Here is a 19,262-nt window from a genome sequence, read left to right as displayed (position 1 = left end):
AACTCAATTAAATAACCATAGCCGTTCAGCACAAGATCTTGTAGTCGAGCCACTAGACTCGAGTGGCGAAGACAGTTGTCTCCCAAGTGGTAAATCAATGGTTCGAATCCTACCATAGCCGTTTTTCGTTATGAGCTTCGTAAACAGTATAAGGTAAATTGAATAACCATAGCCGTTCCCAAAAGATCTCGCAGTCTAGTGGCTAAGACAATTGTCTCTCAAGAGGTAAATCGAAGGTTCGAATTCTACCATAACCTTTTTTCATTATGAACTTCGTGAAAAGAATAAAGTAAATTAAATAACGCTTATCGTTTAGCAGATGATCTTGCATTCCAGTGGGCAAGTTGTTGGTCTTATGTGTCGACAGTCGAAGGTTCGAATCTCGATTCAGGTGGAAATTTTCGTTATTAATATTATATGGTTAGGGTATGGAGAATAAGTTAGTGTAGGATTCCAACAATCGCCAGTTAGCCTTGTGGTAAAGTCGTGGACTACCAAGTACAAGATCGAGGTATCAAAGACAGGATGGTACGTTTCTCACGGAGTAAAAGAAAAAATGTTGTAGGTATGTTGCTTAGAGGCGGTTTATACTCGGTTAATCTTTGGAAATCAAAGTTAATCTTAATGGAAATCAGGGGATAGGTAGGGTGAATGAGGGGTATATGAATACAAAACGATTTAGTAATTGGGTGGATTCGGCTCCCGGGGCAACGGTATAGGTGAGAAAAAAACATATAAAAAGGTCAAGTCATTTTGTACTTATTTAAACCTCTTTACCCCTATTTATCCTCCTATTTACTCCTATCTATCCCTACTTTTTCTATCCTCAGATATCGCTAACTATCCCTTAAGACAATTAAATGTTTGAAGAAAGCTTGCTTTGAAAGTCAGGAAAGGCGGGGGAAAGACAACCCCCCTCAGTCTACTCCTCGCCCAAGACGAGGGCATATAATCGCCCTCTCGCTCCACTCCTCAAATTTTCTCAAATCTCACACACTGTATATCTTATTCGTAGCTTATATCACTTATAAAATATCACATCTTTCCAGAAGTTGGTTATATGCAGCCCAAGTGACGCTAATGGTTACGGTGCGATTGTTTTGTATTTTTAATGAAGTGAAGTCAAAGTAAAGTACAAGAATTAACAATGTATTTCAAAATAGGTTTAAAAGGAAAAAATTACGACAATTAAGAATGTATTTCAATGTGTATAACGCGTATAGTCATGAGGCAACAGGGCGCGTTGACACGTCGCAGTTTGCACAGGATTGAAGATTTAATAATTTATAACTATACACGCGAATTCCAAAGGCAAAGTATAAGAAAAAGTGAACGTATCATGCGGTTTATTTACATTTTTGAACAATTGAACTTCTATACTTTTTAAAGTACGATGTGCTTCTGAATTTCGCGATCGAACAACATTTAGGTTCGCAAGGCATCTAAATGAGTATGAACTGTATTGTTTATGTCCAGGCGCTTTATATCGAAGACTGGCACGTGCGCGGCACGCCGGAGTTAACGCCAGAACGGGCGTCTTGTTTAAATGTGATTTATAAATACCTCAAAACAGATTTTAACTTTTATTGAAAATTCTATTATTTTCCATTTAAAAAAGCAAGGAGATAAGGCATAGAATACAGGCATATTTGAAATGCACATCCTTGCTTTTTGTTCGGAAACATTATAAACCGTTATCTTTAAACAAGTTTTGTTAACACAACGTTATAATATATTTATCTCCCTAATCGTGGAGTATTTTATCCACTGTCTTTTGGCTATAATAAATACAATCATTTATGCCAACCCCATCATACCAAGATCCAGAAACTGACAGTGGCAGATGTCGCGCGATATATTGCCTAATAGATTGAAGCAGGTCATAGTGGCCAACATTATATTGTGGTATACATTCTTGGTGTATAGAAACACATATTTTGCTGGGTTCCCCTTGAATACCAAGTGCGTTTTTCAAAGCGACAAGTGCTTCATTCTTTAAATGATCTTTGCTTGTTTCGTTGGGATTACCGAATTGTTCTTCAAAGTAGTTACCACCCATCATAACCTAAGAAGGGATTGTTTGGTCAATTTTTGTCATATAAATGCTAGGGTGCATGATTCGCCTCGCTAATCGTTATAGATAGAAAATGAGAGAAAGTGGAATTTGTTTTTTTGCACGGAAATTTCCGAAAATCAAATTGCACTGTTTTTACAGAAAATCTCACTGCTTTTACAAGAAATTTTACTGTTGTTACCTATTTTGGCTTCGTTTGCATTAACTGACCCGAAATCAACTATTCAAGGTCGAGAAACATTCTATGATCACACGTGCTTATATCAAGTATTATTTATCAAAGAGTATTATTTATTGCATATTTTTGGGGGTTCGGGTGCATATTCCCCCTGGAAATTCTGAATTGCTATTTTCTGAACTTTGGTGGGGGGATATAACTGAGTTCTTTATATATATGCTCTATGCTCTATATATACTTACTGTTAAACGAGTCGATTTCGACGACTTCCTGTCTCCTTCTGAAAACGTACTTGAGTCAAAGATAACACCCAGCACTTTCTGTATTGCAAGAGGGATATAAATAACCAAACCCTTCCATTTCTAAAATTGACCCTTCAAATTCCAAGTTTACAACCGCAACAGTAACAGCCTTTATATTATGAAGAAAACCTGCTAAATCAGCATGCTTGTTTGGAAGGAGTTCGGCCAGTTTCTTGGAAGGAATGCAACTAATGAGATGATCCGCAGCAAATACTTTATCTCTTTGGTCGTCCTTGACTTGAATTTCTCTGTTTTCGTTTACATTTAATGACGTTAAGTGAATGTCTTTCAATAAACTGACGCCGGAGTCTATTAATCTATCTTCCAAAGCATTAACAAATGTGGTCAAACCTCTCTTGAAAGTCCACAAGCTCCATTTTTCTGCAGACGCTTTCGTGATAAGTGAGTTAACTTCTTTGGGTATTTCTGGACCTTTAAAATTTAATTATTTTTTTTAATTACAGGAAAAGACATCTAGGCAAAGATACCTCACAAAGATATACAATGTTTTTGTGCTAACGAATGTAGAGTATATTACATGTTTCGTAGCTGAAAATGCAGTACTTGACTTTAGTCCGCACTAAAGGCCATCAGTGCAAAGACCTCTAAAAATGTTCGGCTCGTTGTAACTTGCCATTCTCGTGCAAAGGCTTGACCGACTTGATTATTGACAATGAAAACTGTACAAGCATTTAAAAGATATAACTGCCCTCAATCGACTTGATTTGCGCATGCAGATGTGTCATTTCAATGGCTATATTCGTTAATTATATTGATTATATTGAAAAAGAGGTACAATCATATTACATTATGTTAACAAAGTTGCCAATTGCCAGCAATGTTCGAATGAGCGTAATTTTTCAACCGAACAAAATTCCTCATTCGTTAACCTTGTAGCTTTTTATTACTTAAATGCATGATAATACGTGTATTCCAACTTCTCTAAAAAGCTCGACCAATTAATGGTAAACAAACACAAGATTGATATCTAATGATTTCTCTCTTCTGTTTACGCAGTTTCATTTTCTGTTTATGTTTTAAGTTCCTGAATATCAGGAAGCTTACTCCCTACATTCCTGCCCTTGCGACTATGTATTCGTCAAGCTATAATAGCCTTATAGAAACAATGCTTGAGCTAGCTTGTGCACCTGTGTCGAATTACGCAGGGAGACTATATGGGAAAGGCAACTTTTGAAGATGGCCATTGTTGTAAACTTTCATATATGTACGTTAGCGAAATATTTGTTCAGGAAGAATGGCCGATTCATGGAATAAAAAAGGTGCAAACGCAGCAACGCTTCATTATCGCATAATGCTTGGTTCTTTGGGATCATATCAGCAGTCAAGTATGATTTAACCAACCACACCTCTCTCCGAAAAAACTTTGACAGTGAATACTTAATAATAAAAAGAATTAAAACTTACTTTTGCCAAACAATAATCCTTTTACAATGGAACCAGATGTTTCTTCAAGATTGTACACCATAGGAAGGCACGACTTTATACTTAACTTTTTGATATCACCAGCAAATATACCACGGCACATTGGATCGATAATATAGTCAGCAACCTGATGAACAAAACAAGCGAAGCGTGAGTTTAGATTTCCTCTAATCCTGCAGGCATTACACGAATGAATATAGAATTTAGAAAAATCTTCAGTCATGTACTGTTTTACTGTTTATACAGAAAAGAGCACGAATGCGTGCATATATATATGGATTAATTGTTTAATAAAGCTTTCTAGGAGCCATGCTTCGATTCTACAGGGTGTATAAAAAAAATTCGAATCGAAATTTTGCGTGTAATAATGCAAACTATATTTGATAAATTGGGTTGATTTTTACACCATTGTTAAGTTCATTTATTTCTCATCAAATCACACGCTGTACGTGTAATTTAGTTGAAAAATGAAGAAGTACTGGTTCAACAAAAAAAGTTCATAAAAATCACCATTTTCCGCCGATGAGAATTGGGCGTTTGTTTTATTGAAAATTAGTTCCAAAGGGCTGTAAAATCTAATTATTACTGAAAACTAAAACGCAATTTTATCCATTAAGCACGGAACAACAAACATTTATTGTAAAAACATTTTATGGTACATAACTCAATTTTGCTACATAACAGTTTGTCGATTTAAATTAATTTGCATTTTCGTTTGTCTGGAGGTCTCATTTCGAATTCCCATCGGCGGAAAAATTTGATTTCGAGCAACAATTTTTAAAAGACGATAACTCGGCCAGTTTTGGTCGTGTCGATATAAGAACGGTATAATCGCAAACTAAATAAGCTAATCTTTGTTGCCATATAAAAATAATATCGTTTACTTTAGTATTTTATACACAGCAGCCTGTCAAAGTTGGATTCGAATTTTTTTTATACACACTGTATTTAGACATGAATGCATAAATATCCGTTACTCAATCTCTGGAAGAAACGCTTGAGATGGGTAAAAAATAAGTTGCATATACATGACTTGTGTTTGTTAAGGATTAATGTCACAACAAATAGTATTTGAGGGTTGTCCAATACTGTAGCAAGCATACCAATGGTAAATTTCGTGGATTTTTTATACGAATGGACTAGTCATTTTGCCTGTTGGTCAGGGAAATCTCCCTTCGTGCAAAGAAATTGTCTATTCGTACCACTGGTGGGACGGTTGGTAGGTGAACATTGTACATTCGTACCATTGGTATGCTAATTTACCATAACCGAAACTGACCACGTGCTTTTAGAGGTCAATGGTAAGTAGAAAATGCCTAGCACTGATCTTTGACCATACATTAACAATATATTCATGGGAAAGTGTCAATTTTTTGCTTACAGTAGAGCTTCAAATAAACAGTAGTAGTCCTATACACGAGATTTTACCTTAATCTTGTTTAAAGCTTAATAATAATGTGAAATTCGCCTACTCCTGCAAACAAGCTCAACATCTCTATTTTCTCCTATTAACTGAATTATACGAACACAAGGTGCATGGCACAAAAAATATCAAGCTGGGTTTTTTTGTCGTCTTACTTGACGCTGCTGTCCTAAACGCCGACACACGCCGGACGCGATCCGCCAACGCCGCGCGATTTTTACGAATTTTCGAGTTTACATATGTTATGATATTCTTGATAATCACTGAAGGGTAGCAATTTTGACATGTCTGGAGCCCATAGCTCTCGAAATTTTCTTCCAGAAAAAACTGAAAATTTGCGTTGCGCTGAATCGCATCCAGTTTGTGTGGACCCTAAATGCTCATAACGTAGCTAAGGTTTCTACTATCCAACAATTCCTGTCATGTTTGCAAGTTCCGACTACAGCACTCATATCATCCTATATGACCACAGATTGATGTGATATAATGAGTGCATGCTCTAGGTTAAAAAATTCTTGCTCATGTCATATTATAAATCATAAATCTCCGACGCAATTTTCCCTTTTGTAAACGGACGTTGCCTTTTAAAACTCGTATTAATTATTTTAAAAAACTTCATATTTAATGACATTCTAATTAAAACTATATGTGACAATGTGCCAGTTTAAAGCTCGTATTCAAATCGAATTAAATGTTGTTTTTCCTAATGTTTAAAAGAGTACTTTGCGCGTCAAGTTAGAATTAAAAATTTAATTCAAGTTAAAATTAAAATCTAAAAAACCCCAGCAACCTTAGCATTTAGCGCAAAATCATGCATCTACTATTTCAGGTTCTTTTCTATGAAAAGGTGATTTAGACCATCCGCGTACCTGGGAACAACGATGACAGCGAACAGAAAATGAGCAAAAATATTGGGAATCTTGTCATACAATATTATTCTTAAAGTTCAACAGCAACATTTTGAATAATTCTTTATATCATGCTCAGCCTCATCCAATAATTGTATTATATCCGAAGTCATATGGCAACGACCATTTATAAAAATATGACAACGACCATGTTAAAAACCATTGTTTCAAACTCCCGATTGAGTAAGATGAAATGGCGCAATTTTTGCCAGCGAATACAGATAATAAAAAGATATGGCATATCGCTTTTGGGGTAGATTGAACATGCTAAACACTTTTTCAACATTAAAGTTTGATATATGAAATAGTGATAATACCTCACTATCAAATCTTCGGCTAATGAAATCATGTATACTTTCATCATGCTCAAATTTCCTCTTCGGTACTAGCGTTTCCTTGAGAAGTATTCCTGGTAAGTTCTTTGAGAGAAGTGATTGTGACCTAAAAAGACCTCCAATGCCAGATGGAAGCTTGTGCATCCGGTTATGAGCATATATGTATCTATTCCTCGCAGATACGTGATCAGAAGAAACAGCAATTACATCGTTTTCCAGCCCGAGATCATATGCCTAGAAAAAAGTATTGAAGTAGTAAAGAAGTTTTATTTCTCTAAAAAAAACTGCAGGGCCAATTTGGCATCTCAATCAGTTGCTGAAATTGCAACAGTTAACCATGCAACAGTTAACCAGAGTGAACAGAAAAGGAGCAAAAATATTGGGAATCTTGTGATACAATATTGTTCCTAAAGTTCAACAGCAAAATAATGACACGTTTTTTATTCTGTTCAGCATTTCTTTAATTGTTTACAAGTTGGTGACTATGGTATAAAAAAGTTTTGGTATAAAAAAATTTAAAAAGTCTAAAAGTTAGTTGCACATGTTTATTAGAATCAAAATATTTTACATTGCATACAAAGGAAAGGGTTAACCCTGACCAACCATTAAACTAATCTGTCTTATTTATTATAAATTTAGGCTTACTGAACTTAAAACTATTACCCAATTAGGTGACCTATTGGATGTTGTTTACTAAACACAAGGTGTTGCAAAAAAAGTCCTCCGCTAAACTTTGTGTTGCTAATGCAGCTATCCAAATGTGTGATAGCAAAATGCACACTTGTCCATGTTTAAATGATTCAATTAGTCTCATTTTAAATGTTTACAGATTTGAATGATCAACTTTATTAATTTAAAACTTCAAATTCACATGAATTGGTTAAAGTAATTATGAATTTGAACCTCACCCTTATATTAATTTTTTTCCTTCAATGCCCTTGAAGTTCACACATTACAGTACATATACTGCTTTGTTTCCAATGTTTCTAATGGCTTGTTTGTTTCAAACTGATGGGTGCTTCCTCAGTGGCATAGCCAGCCTGAAGATTTCCCCTGCTATATGGTAATTTCAAGTTGTTATATTTATTAACTTTTTTAGAAAATTATTGTTTAACAGTCAATGAACATGAAATTGACAGGCTGGCTGGGCCACTGTGGTTTCTCAAAACCTTGTGAGTAGATTCTAGTGTTTTAAAATTGGCATGTTGGCAATCGGCCCAAAATTGTGCGAGAAATGTTTCAGTAATTCGTCAATATAATGTAATAAGTATAATTACATTATACAATAATGTAATAATTATACATTATTAATTATACATTATTACATTATATTGATAATTTACAGAAAAATTTCTCATGCAATTTTGGGCTGTCTATATGGTATCTAGCAAAATAATTTAGAGGGTATACAATGAGGGTCAAGTTAAAAATACTACCAAATTATGATAGTTTATGATCTACTTAATCTTACTTCAAACTGGTTAATGGTTATATTTGAAATAAATATCCTCCAACGTTTGGCAAGGGACACCCTGTGTGATGATGAGGATAATCAGCAACAGGGTGTATTTAATACTGAAATTGCAACAACTGTGCAGCAGTGAGCAGTTTAACAATACAAGAATAGGCACTGACCAGTTGTAATGACGCTCTTCCACTTGGTCCACTAGGTCTTAGACCACGAGGCCCAAGTTCAAAGATAGCACCGTCTTCGTACCGTTTTGTCTGTATCCATCCTCCTAACCTCGAAGACGACTCCAGAAGAGTAATGTTCTTTGGATTTATAACCTTCTGCAGCAAACTATAGGCGGCTGACAGCCCTGCTATACCTCCTCCTAGTATTAAAAATTTCCCTCTTTCTGCCATTATTATTAAATTGTATTAACAACAAAGTATGCCAAATTGATGAGCAATCTAACGAAGAAGTAACCCCATAATTTTATGGTTATTCCTGCCACAGGACGAGGACGACGAGCAAAATCAGCGAAACTCAGCTAACGGTATCATGCTCGGTAAATTCAGTAAATCCTTGAACTCAAAAGAACGTTCTTTTGAGTTCATTGTCCTAAATACAGGAATTATCAGTGAGGTATTATATCTTAGATTAGGTTTATCCGTTTATGGTTAATTAGCATTAACTCTGATCCGAAATCTAACCTCAAATCCAATCAAATCCTAATCTGGAGGAATAAATTTCAATATAAATTTCTGTATTTAAGATTTGTTGAACATGAAAATGAAACTGGGCAGTGGGCCCAAAGTACGGAAGTCCGAAAATGTTCATAGGTGATCGGGGCGATGCGATGGGCACAGACAAACACTTCTGCTCCGAGATACAAAGGTAGAACGGAAGTGTAAGAGGTTGTTTTCGGTTTAACAGTGTTACAAAGATAATTTGACAAGTCAGCTTCTCGTCCTGTCGATAATGGTTAGCCTTGGCCCGTCTAGAGGCCAAAGACAAACAGTGCCTTCAGTAAGTATGGATAAAAAATGAAAATTAACTTTGTTTATATCAGTCGTAACAGAACAACCACGCAAAAAGAACCTTGAAGTTGGTGCCCTCCCAAGCAAATTGCTAGAAATGTTATCTGCCATTTAATGCAATCAGTTACATGTTTGCAGTCAATATGAATTATGAAGCATACTATATTATGCTGAACTAGCTTTTTTGCAATTCTAGCAAGTTGATTTTATAAAGTGCTAATTGTTAGTGCCTACATTACTGAGTTCGTAGCCTTGGTGTTATGTCCTGAATATTGGTTGAAAAGCTGGGAACAACTTCAGAATACCTGCATGGCCAGTGGCCACTAACCATTTATATTACTATGCATCGAAATTTTCAATCTATAAATGATATTATCTAAAATGAGTAAAAACCGTAGGAATAATTTTGAATAAATCGTATTGTTTTTTTTGCTTTGGATGTGTAGAATGTTCTACAACCATGCAAGAGAATATTTCGTTCATTTTGGAAACGTGTCATATATATATATATATATATATATATATATATATATATATATTAATATATATATATTATATATTATATATATATTTACATATATATATATATATATATATATATATATATATATATATATATAAATATATTATATATATATATATATATATATATACAGTAGGAGGCAAAAGTTTGAGTCCAGTCGTTGTAGAATTCCAGTATTAAATCCTGGCAGCGTATTGGAGTTAAGACATGCGTGCTAGTGTTTCAGTACTGTAAACTATATTAATTGCACACTGTTTTGGTCCTAATGATCTAAATTATAACAAAATAAAGTTCTCATTCCTTTACACTGCCCAAGATGGGTAGGAAAAAGGGCAAAGTGATGGTGCACAAGGACAAATAGTTCCATTAAGTATTGAAGGATTCTTTCCTCGTAAGATCGCAGAAGAAGTGAGAATTTAAAAAGGTGGTATGCAACTAACCTTGGAGAGGTTCGAAGAAACTAAATCCTACTCAAGCAAACTTTTAGCTGCTTTGGTCATGCTCGGTTTGGCAATATTGAAAGATATAATAGGATCCTAATTAAAGAAAAGTATCATCCAATTCTTCAAGGACATGGAATTTCATCTGGTACAAAGATGATCGCACGTCTAACTACATGATAATCACCCTAAGCACATGCACATCTTCTATGTGCCAGAAATCGTTTAGAAGCAAACTCATTCTGGTGATCTCGTTGTCATGGCTTTCCACCTCATATTCCAGATCTAAAACCTATGGAGCACTTGTAGAACCGTTTTAACCGGAAGAGGGCGAGGCACAGACCCGCCAGCCAGGCTGACTTGAGGCAAGTGGTCAACGAATGCTGGCAAGGTATTGAACGTGTGACATTAAAAAACCTATGGAATCTATGCGAGCAAGAATAAAGGTCATTTCAAGAGCAAAAAAGAGGGAACTAAGCAATGACATGTAAATGCATGTTTGCACATTAAAATACGTAAAAATGAATATCATAACATCTCATAGTTGTTGTACAGCATGTATTTTTCTGTTTACTTGTTTACTTTTTTCTAGTTCACTTATCGGTAAGGTTTTCTGTACATAGAATATTAATATATGCTGCTGAAACAAAGAAATACAGTCACTGGACTCAAACTTTTGCCTCCTACTGTATATACCTATAGGGTACTGGTGTGAGCTAGGGCTTAACCTTGCTTGTACCCATAAGGTGAATTTTAAAAAGTTAATCGCTTTGTTTGACCGGGCATAAAAATGTTGTTAACCATACAACCAATAATATGAATGACTAGTTAGCAGTAGTCCAATTTCCAGTTTATAACAGACAGAGAACATAAAAGATGTGTGATTGAAAGAAATTAAATCAATTTTATTCATTTTATGTAGGATATTCCCTTTAGATCTTAGAGCTAGGCAAGCAGAAGTTAGACAACTTCATTAAACATTTATATAAGAGTTCTTGTGAGATCAACTACCAAAACTACTGCTACAGGCTCTCAAGGTTTAATCTAACTGTAAGAATCTAGTTTCTTTATGAGTCAATTATAAGTCCACATAATTTTTGGATCCTTTACAGCCATTGCAATAAGACCAATACTCATTGCCTTTTCAAAAATAAATCCTTAAAATTTAATTTCAATAATATTAATATATGTCATCCACTGTTTTATTCAATAGGGATTTGCTTTCCAGCACACAAGTGACAGGGAATCTGTCCGTAGTGAAGATGTTGATTTGCTTACCGAAAGCAATTATATTATTTCTTCACATAATAGATGTCATGTCATGTGTTTGTTTCTACCATGGATTGCTGGCTTTGAAGCTCTGTTATTGGTATGTTTATTTTTCTCAATCAATAAGTGAGCAATTCAGTTAGGCAGGAAATATTCCAGATGCAATGATAGCAATGCAACTTGTGCTGTAATACATACTGATTTGTGCAGTGATAAAATCATTTATTATTTTATGAATTTCGGATTGGCCTTTAAGCATACAACAACAACCATCCTTTACAAATTCACCAAAAAGCTGAACAGGCAAAAAAATTACTTTTAAATTTCAATAATCCTACCTAGGGAATGCAATTTTATAGGAGGTATAATGACATGTGAAATCAATTATACATTTTCAAATTGTGATTTACAGAATCAGCAAATGACATGCAGCATATCATAAACTATAAATTAACTCACTGTGATTACTTTGATTCAATTTCTAGTTGAATCCACTGACTGTGTCATGTATGTCACACAAGTTTACATGAAACCCATGAATAGTATGCACACACGCAGTCTCATTTCGGAAACCTGGGTCTTGTTCACTAGACTATATTATTGAGTATTGCACTCTTGTCTCAATGACCATCATTTTGCAATTACAAGCAGTGAACCCAAGTTTACAAGCATGCACTTCCCATCAGTTAATTGTTCCAAAGGCCATTTAATTCCATTGTGACAAGTTTGCTGTGCTGCGTAACAATCAGGAAATTAGACAGGGTAGTGAGGGTGAGTTTCACACTGTGACACCTGCTATAAAATATCTTGAATTTTATTATTAGGTGGCATATGAAGTCTTTGTTTTCGTCTTCGCAAATGTTTTGGAACTGAGTGAGCTTGGAGGAAAAGATCCACCATTCTGTTTTCTTGCTCTGTTGCATGTGCTACTTTGGCTTGTAGTAATGACCATTCACTTCCTGCTCTATCTTCAACACAATCATCTTTTTCTTCATGGCTACTTGCAGTTTTGTCATACAACAAAAAACCTAAGACTAGTGCCACCACTGGTTTTAGCTTTTGGTAATGATCTTTTATAGCTGCATTACTTTGTCTATGTATTTCTTGGCCTAAGAACAGTTAACTTTAGCGGGGGGAATATTACTATACGGGATAGTATGCGAGAACTTGGACCGTGTTCAGTTAAACTGATTAGGTTAGCGGTTTTACTTGACATTTTAGACGATTCGAATCAATAAGTGTTAGAATCGTATTATAGGGTATAGGCCTAATTGGCAAAACAGTACACCTATATGTGTACAAAATTGAAAAATCGTATAAATATATGTGCACTTTTCATAGATCATATCTTTGAGAGCAATAAAAACTTAAAACCGTTAACCGGCTACGAAAATCATACTACTCGGCATAACTCGCCTAAATGTTTTATATTATCACATTTTTGCGATCTCTACACCGTTGGTAACTGTTACACAAATAAAATGCCATCATACAGTTTCAGGTTTTGCCCGGCCGTTTTTTTATGACCGTGGTAATGGAATTGCTGTAAGAAGTTTAGAAAATTTTAATAGTTTGGCGATAGGTGTACATTTGTAGTTTTACTGAATTACTGTACACAGTGGAAGCAATGCAGCCTGATGATATACTAACTGTACAAAATCTTGTTGCATGAAAGATGCCTTCGTATCAAATTTTTACATCTCGATTCTAATAAGAAGCAACCATATCACGGCATAAGATATTTCTGAAGTTTCTTCAACTTCCAATTTCTGTCACGAAGGAGTAATGTTAACAACCATCTAAATGGTTCACCCTTCGGCTTAGACTACGCTTTTTCGATCTTGTCTTCCGGTGTAAATTTCAAAGTGCTCACATACCTTTATCATATTGTAAAATGTTCATTTCTATATCATCTGATTATATAACCATTCTCTTTTCTCGTTTTAGGAAATGCGATTTTCTTGGTGTTCTTTTCAATAATGGATCATGCTTGGGCTCAAACAACTTTCCGCTATTATTATTTTCCCTGCAAATTGTTTACTCGTTGGAGTTTCTTGTTGTTTTTCCATTGGTAATTTATTACATAGGTAAATTATGGAGCTGTTTTTTAAGAATTTTTAATCAGGCGTATCAACTATTGCATACAAGGCGATTGGTGATTTGGATAGAGCATTGTATAGCGCATTGTCAATCTGCTACTACAAACCTATGACAATGTATGATCTAAAATTAGAGACATCAAAAAACATAAAAACTCCAATATCTATTAAGTATATTGTAAAAGTGTGAAGTTTGAACATCTCAAAGTGTTGAGCCCCTGAATTTTTGAAAATAGATATGTTATTTACCAGATTGGAGGTCCGTATAGGGAAATATTTCCCAAGGTTTCAAAAACAGGCGAAGGCCGAGGGACGTTTTTGAGACGGAGGGAAATATTTCCTATACGGACCGACTAAACTGGTAAATAATTACTCGTAAATAAATAGTCAAGATGCCATTCATTTAAAGTCCCGTCAAAATTGTTTTTCTATTCACATTCTATATGCGCGTCCATTGTTAAACATGCAGCACGGGCTGTGCTGCTTTTCTAACTGTCTCGTCTCCAAAAGATGGGGTGTTTGGCTTATACCAGCGTTTAACATGATTCCACAGTAGAAAGAATTATCACGATGCCTCTCAACTTCAATGGATCCTTACTTTTCACTGCATAGCTTTTGCGAGTGCTTTAACCTTAACAATAACTGTATGCGTAATTGGACGGGTCCCAGCCCTTCAGGGGCAGGTTCTACGAAGGCTGGATGGCCCTATCCACCAGATAGTGGTTTTCACTTTCTTTAAAATCGCCTGTTGTTGGGTATAACTTTGATTAAATCTTAGTATTCCTAAATTGAGGATTCTCTTCAATAATTTTTCGTTCTAAAGCTGAAATTTTATTGCTTTCAAGCAAATTTAACGGTTGAAAAAATCGCTATCCAGCCTTCGTGCAACTGTCTTCTGAGTCATAGATGATAGATCGACTGAACCGAATGTATGAATATAAAATACATTGATTTTTTTCTATCTTTTAGTAAAAGTGTTGAAATTTCAACGAGAGGGAAGCATGCCTGACTGTTACATGGCTGCAGAAAACAATTTTCAAATGGAAGTTGAGGGAGAAGTTGGTTACAGGTGTGTCCTAAAAACATGTTTACAGAACAAGACCAGTGCGCCACCCATGCATAACTGACTAATCAGTATTCATGTCCCATGCCATGACATGTGTGCATGGGTTAGCTTTTTCAAATTCGTTTGAAGTTGTCTGAATCGTCACAGTAATAAATTTTTAATTAATATTTTTCCAGCGATGGCGTATGGCCAAATGATGTTCTGGAAAAGCAAGCTGATATGATTCGATATTTAAGACAGCATAACGAAAACCTATCTAGACGGCTTCTAGGGCAAAGACATGCTGAATGCTGAGTGAGTGATCATGGTAACATCTAGCAGGGCTGGCCGGATTAGCCATTGAAGCAAACTCCTGCATTCATATAAATTATCGATAATATAGGTTATATCAATAGCTTGTGGAATGATATTGGTAAATTATCTAGTTCAAAGTATATATTTGAACGGCATTAGCCTAAAATGTACGTGCCGGCGGATATTAAAGAAATACTTTCTGTGTCGGACATACGTTAAAAAATTGCACGTACGCGTTAAGCCAGTGACAATGTAAAAGAAGAAAGGTGACAGTTTCGGCAAATTAATTTAGCCAAAAGATCGAATGCTAATTCAGACTTTACACCTGGGTCGCACCCAACAGTACTTAGGTGGAACTTGGCTGAATGTCGTTTTTCTTGCCAGTGTTTTCCAGGGGGTCGACCAGCAGTCAAAAAACTTTGAATAACATTAAACTTTATCATGCCAGGCAAGAGTAAAAAAGAGTTGTATAGATGTGACCATATTTACAAGCACCAGACACATCCAATGATGAAAAATGAACCATTTTTATAAACACGATAACTAGCCAGGTTTTAACGCTAGAACGATGGAATTGCATTTATTTAGTAAATATTTTTGCTTCGAAGCAGAACCTACAATAAATAAAACGCTTGCAGTATTCATTTTTTTGCAGGATATAAATAAAAAAGTTTAACGATATTGCCAATGTTTACTGATTTTGAAAAAAAAATGGTTTTGAATATATATTCATCATACATTATTAAAAACAATAGAGATCGATTAGGGAGACATTTAAGATTGTATCCTTAGAACTATTTAAAACAGGATAAAATGTGTATTTTCAGTGTACTGGACCACCTTATCTTACTTAGGAAAAATTTGGGAGACAAGATCGTTCGTGCACGTAAGGGAAACTCCTCTACTCATCAACATAGGAACAATTGATATATATATTTATTGTTACCCTCAATTCTTGGAAGTGGAGTTCAATTTCCTAACTTAGACCCCGTTTACAATAACACCGCGGAAAAATGTCTGCGCACGCGCTGAAATATCAAAATATGATGGTAAATCTAATTATCAACTTTTGGAACAAAACATGCCCATTACTTGATAAAATATAAGTTAAGAAAAGGCAAAAATATACAAGACGGCCAGACAGAACATAAATTTTAAAGCCTTCTAGCATTTAGAGTATCGAACGAACTGGAATTCACGGTAAATTTTCCTTTTTTTTCGGGGTGGCTTTAGAGTATTTTTCGAAAACAAAAGTTTAAACCTAAAAGTTAAGAAAACCCGCGGAAAGTTAAGCTTTCTAATCTATTTAAATTGTAAAATACATCTTAATTTTCAATCATTGAGAACACGCAAACGTCTCGTATCTGGCGACATTTTTTTTTTATAAAACGTGTCTCAATTAAGAGTTCGGAAACTGTCGTTGCTTATTTGATAAACAAAATTTTTGAGACGAAAAATTTGTTAACAGTCACCTTTTACAGGTGTTTTTGTAGGATGCCACTTCTAGGACTCTCTGGACGTTTTTTCTCTTAGTTTCTATACTGCAGTGTTTATTTATGCCCTCGAAATATGGATTTGAAAACACGAATGAAATCACTCCTTTTTGCCGCCATTTTTAGCCTTCGGAAACGTTCGGAACCGCTTTTTAATTATTTTTAATCTCACTTACAGACAGAGTTGACGCGTGCGCAGACGTTTTTCCGCGGTGTTGTTTACAATATACCGGATTCACATGGTCACGACATCAGTTTAAGTTGTATACGGTATCTCTGCCCTAGAACTTTTTCGTTTTGCAGAACATGTTGAAGCAACCATGCTTTGTGGAATACATGCAACACGCATTGTAAACTGGGTCTTAGAAACAAAAAATATTCGTATCATTGCTACACACTCACCTGTATCCCAAAATACAACTCTACCTTGGTATAGATGTTTGAATTACTGTTATTAAAAAGAAATCTATTTTTCATCATACAAAAAGTTAAAAAGACCTGTTTAAGATAGGTTTAGTGCTCAACAATAATAGGAATTAGGATAGACTTATGGTAAGTCAACTTGTACACATGCAGACCATTAGGCGATATGTTCCCACACTTCAGGGGAGGAGGCGAAATCACAGAGAGTGGTCATAAAGTATATGCTGTCCAGGGACAGGATATCGATTATATGTTTCGATTATAATCATATCACATAAAAAAACACTTTCTTTAAGCAATATAATTTGCTTCACACCCCACCCTGATTAGCATGCGAATTTTCATACCCTATTCCAAATTATATCTCCCTTCCCGGCTAACACCACATGCTTTATGACCACTCCCTTAGAATACTCTAATGTCTGTCTTTTAAAACGTCATACACATGCATCCAGAGTAACGTACACATATATGATTAGCATGCGAATTTTCATACCCTATTCCAAATTATATCTCCCTTCCCGGCTAACACCACGTGCTTTATGACCACTCCCTTAGAATACTCTAATGTCTGTCTTTTAAAACGTCATACACATGCATCCAGAGTAACGCACACATATATGCATGGTACATCAATTTCGTACGAGGAACGTTGGAAAAACATTTTCGAATAGTCAAGATGCAATTCGAGTTGTCATCGTGACTGCATTTGGGACATCAGTTGTTCATCTTGAGCCGACATTGCAGTTAGTTTCTTTCCAATTCTTTCATGAATCTCTAGATACTTTGCAACACATCGATCTAAACATACTGACTCTCCTTCGTTAGTTCACCTTCCTTATTTCGGTGAGATGCATTTCTTTTGACAAGCAGATGTCAACCTACAGAAAATTAAACTAAACGTTACTCCACTTAAACATCCGGATAACATTCGGATAGCAGACCTAGACTTCGGGCACTGTTTACCGGCCTGTAGTCAAATCGTTCCTCCTTTTTCCTGTTTTGCACCTCGAACCAAGAGTCACGCAGCGAAAAGACCGATTAAGGCCAGGGGTTGACAAAATAATCATGTCATTAAAATTTGTGCAATCAACTTTTCTAGTTTTACAGGTTCTTAGACAAATCAAAGTACATTTACGTATATTAAAAAATTACATAGACCGAACTTTCACCAGCCAATCTGCCGTGTAAAAAGCCATGGTACTGCAGTGTAAAAAGCAGGTACAGGTACTGCAGTGTAAAAAGCCATTTAACTGAACCTCCCCCCTTGATTACTTTTCCACCTCGTAATTTTTTTAATTAAAATTCGGCAATCACATCGTGTTGACGACTTCTCACGAGTGTGCTGTGTTAACTACGCTAGATAACATTTCCCATTGTACTGTACTCCGCTAGTCGATAAGTTTTTCCGCTCACAGAGATGGCTTTCTTCCTATGTAAAAACGAAAGTGGACCTGCAACTTCACATGATTATCAAGACGCAAACTTAGAAATAAAGAAAAGCTTTCATTTAGCAAGACATGATGAAAGGCTTTCAGATTCTCTACTTATGGAATAGGGAATAGTAGCGAGAAGAAACAAACAAGCAGTCCAACCAGTGAAGATTTATAACTCACGAAAAAATTTGCATGCAGAAGCACTAGGTACATCTTCACAAGAGCTTTATGGTTATATTGCAGTTTACACTCATGGGCTCTGTTAGCTGCACGAATAAATTGATCTGCCAGCAAGTCTTCTGTGTGCACAAAACTTGATTATAACATTCGTTCAACAACCATATGCTTGTCCATGATCGAAAATATGAATATCTCCATAGACATAGCCAATTTTTATGAGTTTGAAACAAATCTTTTTGTGGTTAACAAACTGAGAACGTCGAAAGCTAGAAATATACTTTTCAGCTCAAATATTCTACAAGTCCTTGACATTTTAGGAAATATACGGACTCAAGGATACAAAGGCCAAAGCATTTGTTCACATTACGGACTGTACCCCACCTTTAATAGATATTTCGCTTAAACATGCCTGACAATATGAGCACTCTGAAATTCGCAAAACAGAATGGTTCGAATTACCGCGCTTGGTCCTTCAACATGCGTTTGTATTTGGAAAGTCGTGTCTTATTTGGACATACAGATGGCACTGCTAAAACTCCAACGAAAGACGCTGAAGCAGAAGTGCGCCGAAATTTTGTTTTAGGAAATGGGATAAGGACTTTTTCTTAATCAGCCTAAATCAAGTAATTCTTACTCTCTATCTTCTAGATAGCCTGCTCGCAGATGCTATGTAACACTTATTTTGGCTTCTTCCCTTTGTATTTGTTCCTCTAAAGCTCACGATCATTCTGTCGCAAGATCTAGCTGTATTTCTCATAACGTTTTGAAATTATAGAAAGAGCTACACTCTACATTTCCATTCCACTGGAAATGGTTGTGATCCAATCTTATTAGGACATTCGAATGTCGACTGGGCAGGAGAAGCAGATACTCAATGCTCCACATTGATCAG

General features: G+C 35.6%; 1 protein-coding gene and 1 pseudogene across 1 annotated transcript; one reads left to right on the top strand and one right to left on the bottom strand.

Annotated features, from left to right (window-relative positions):
- Nucleotides 1-1,465: 1,465 nt before the first annotated feature.
- On the bottom strand, nt 1,466-8,745 carry LOC114536841 (protoporphyrinogen oxidase-like). Its single transcript, XM_028558179.1, is given in 6 exon segments — nt 1,466-2,065; nt 2,495-2,584; nt 2,586-2,986; nt 3,980-4,124; nt 6,646-6,897; nt 8,299-8,745. Coding segments are annotated over 6 exon segments (1,440 nt in total). The 5' UTR covers nt 8,530-8,745; the 3' UTR covers nt 1,466-1,744.
- Nucleotides 8,746-8,899: 154 nt separating this feature from the next.
- Nucleotides 8,900-15,521, top strand: LOC114536866 (annotated as a pseudogene).
- Nucleotides 15,522-19,262: the final 3,741 nt, after the last annotated feature.

This window comes from Dendronephthya gigantea, unplaced genomic scaffold (genome assembly GCF_004324835.1).
Source record: "Dendronephthya gigantea isolate DGI-Jeju-01 unplaced genomic scaffold, DenGig_1.0 000149F, whole genome shotgun sequence".
In the NCBI taxonomy this organism is placed as follows: Eukaryota; Metazoa; Cnidaria; class Anthozoa; order Malacalcyonacea; family Nephtheidae; genus Dendronephthya; species Dendronephthya gigantea.
The sequence above is the reverse complement of the archived record's forward strand: the minus strand, read 5'-3'. Positions and strand labels throughout refer to the sequence as shown.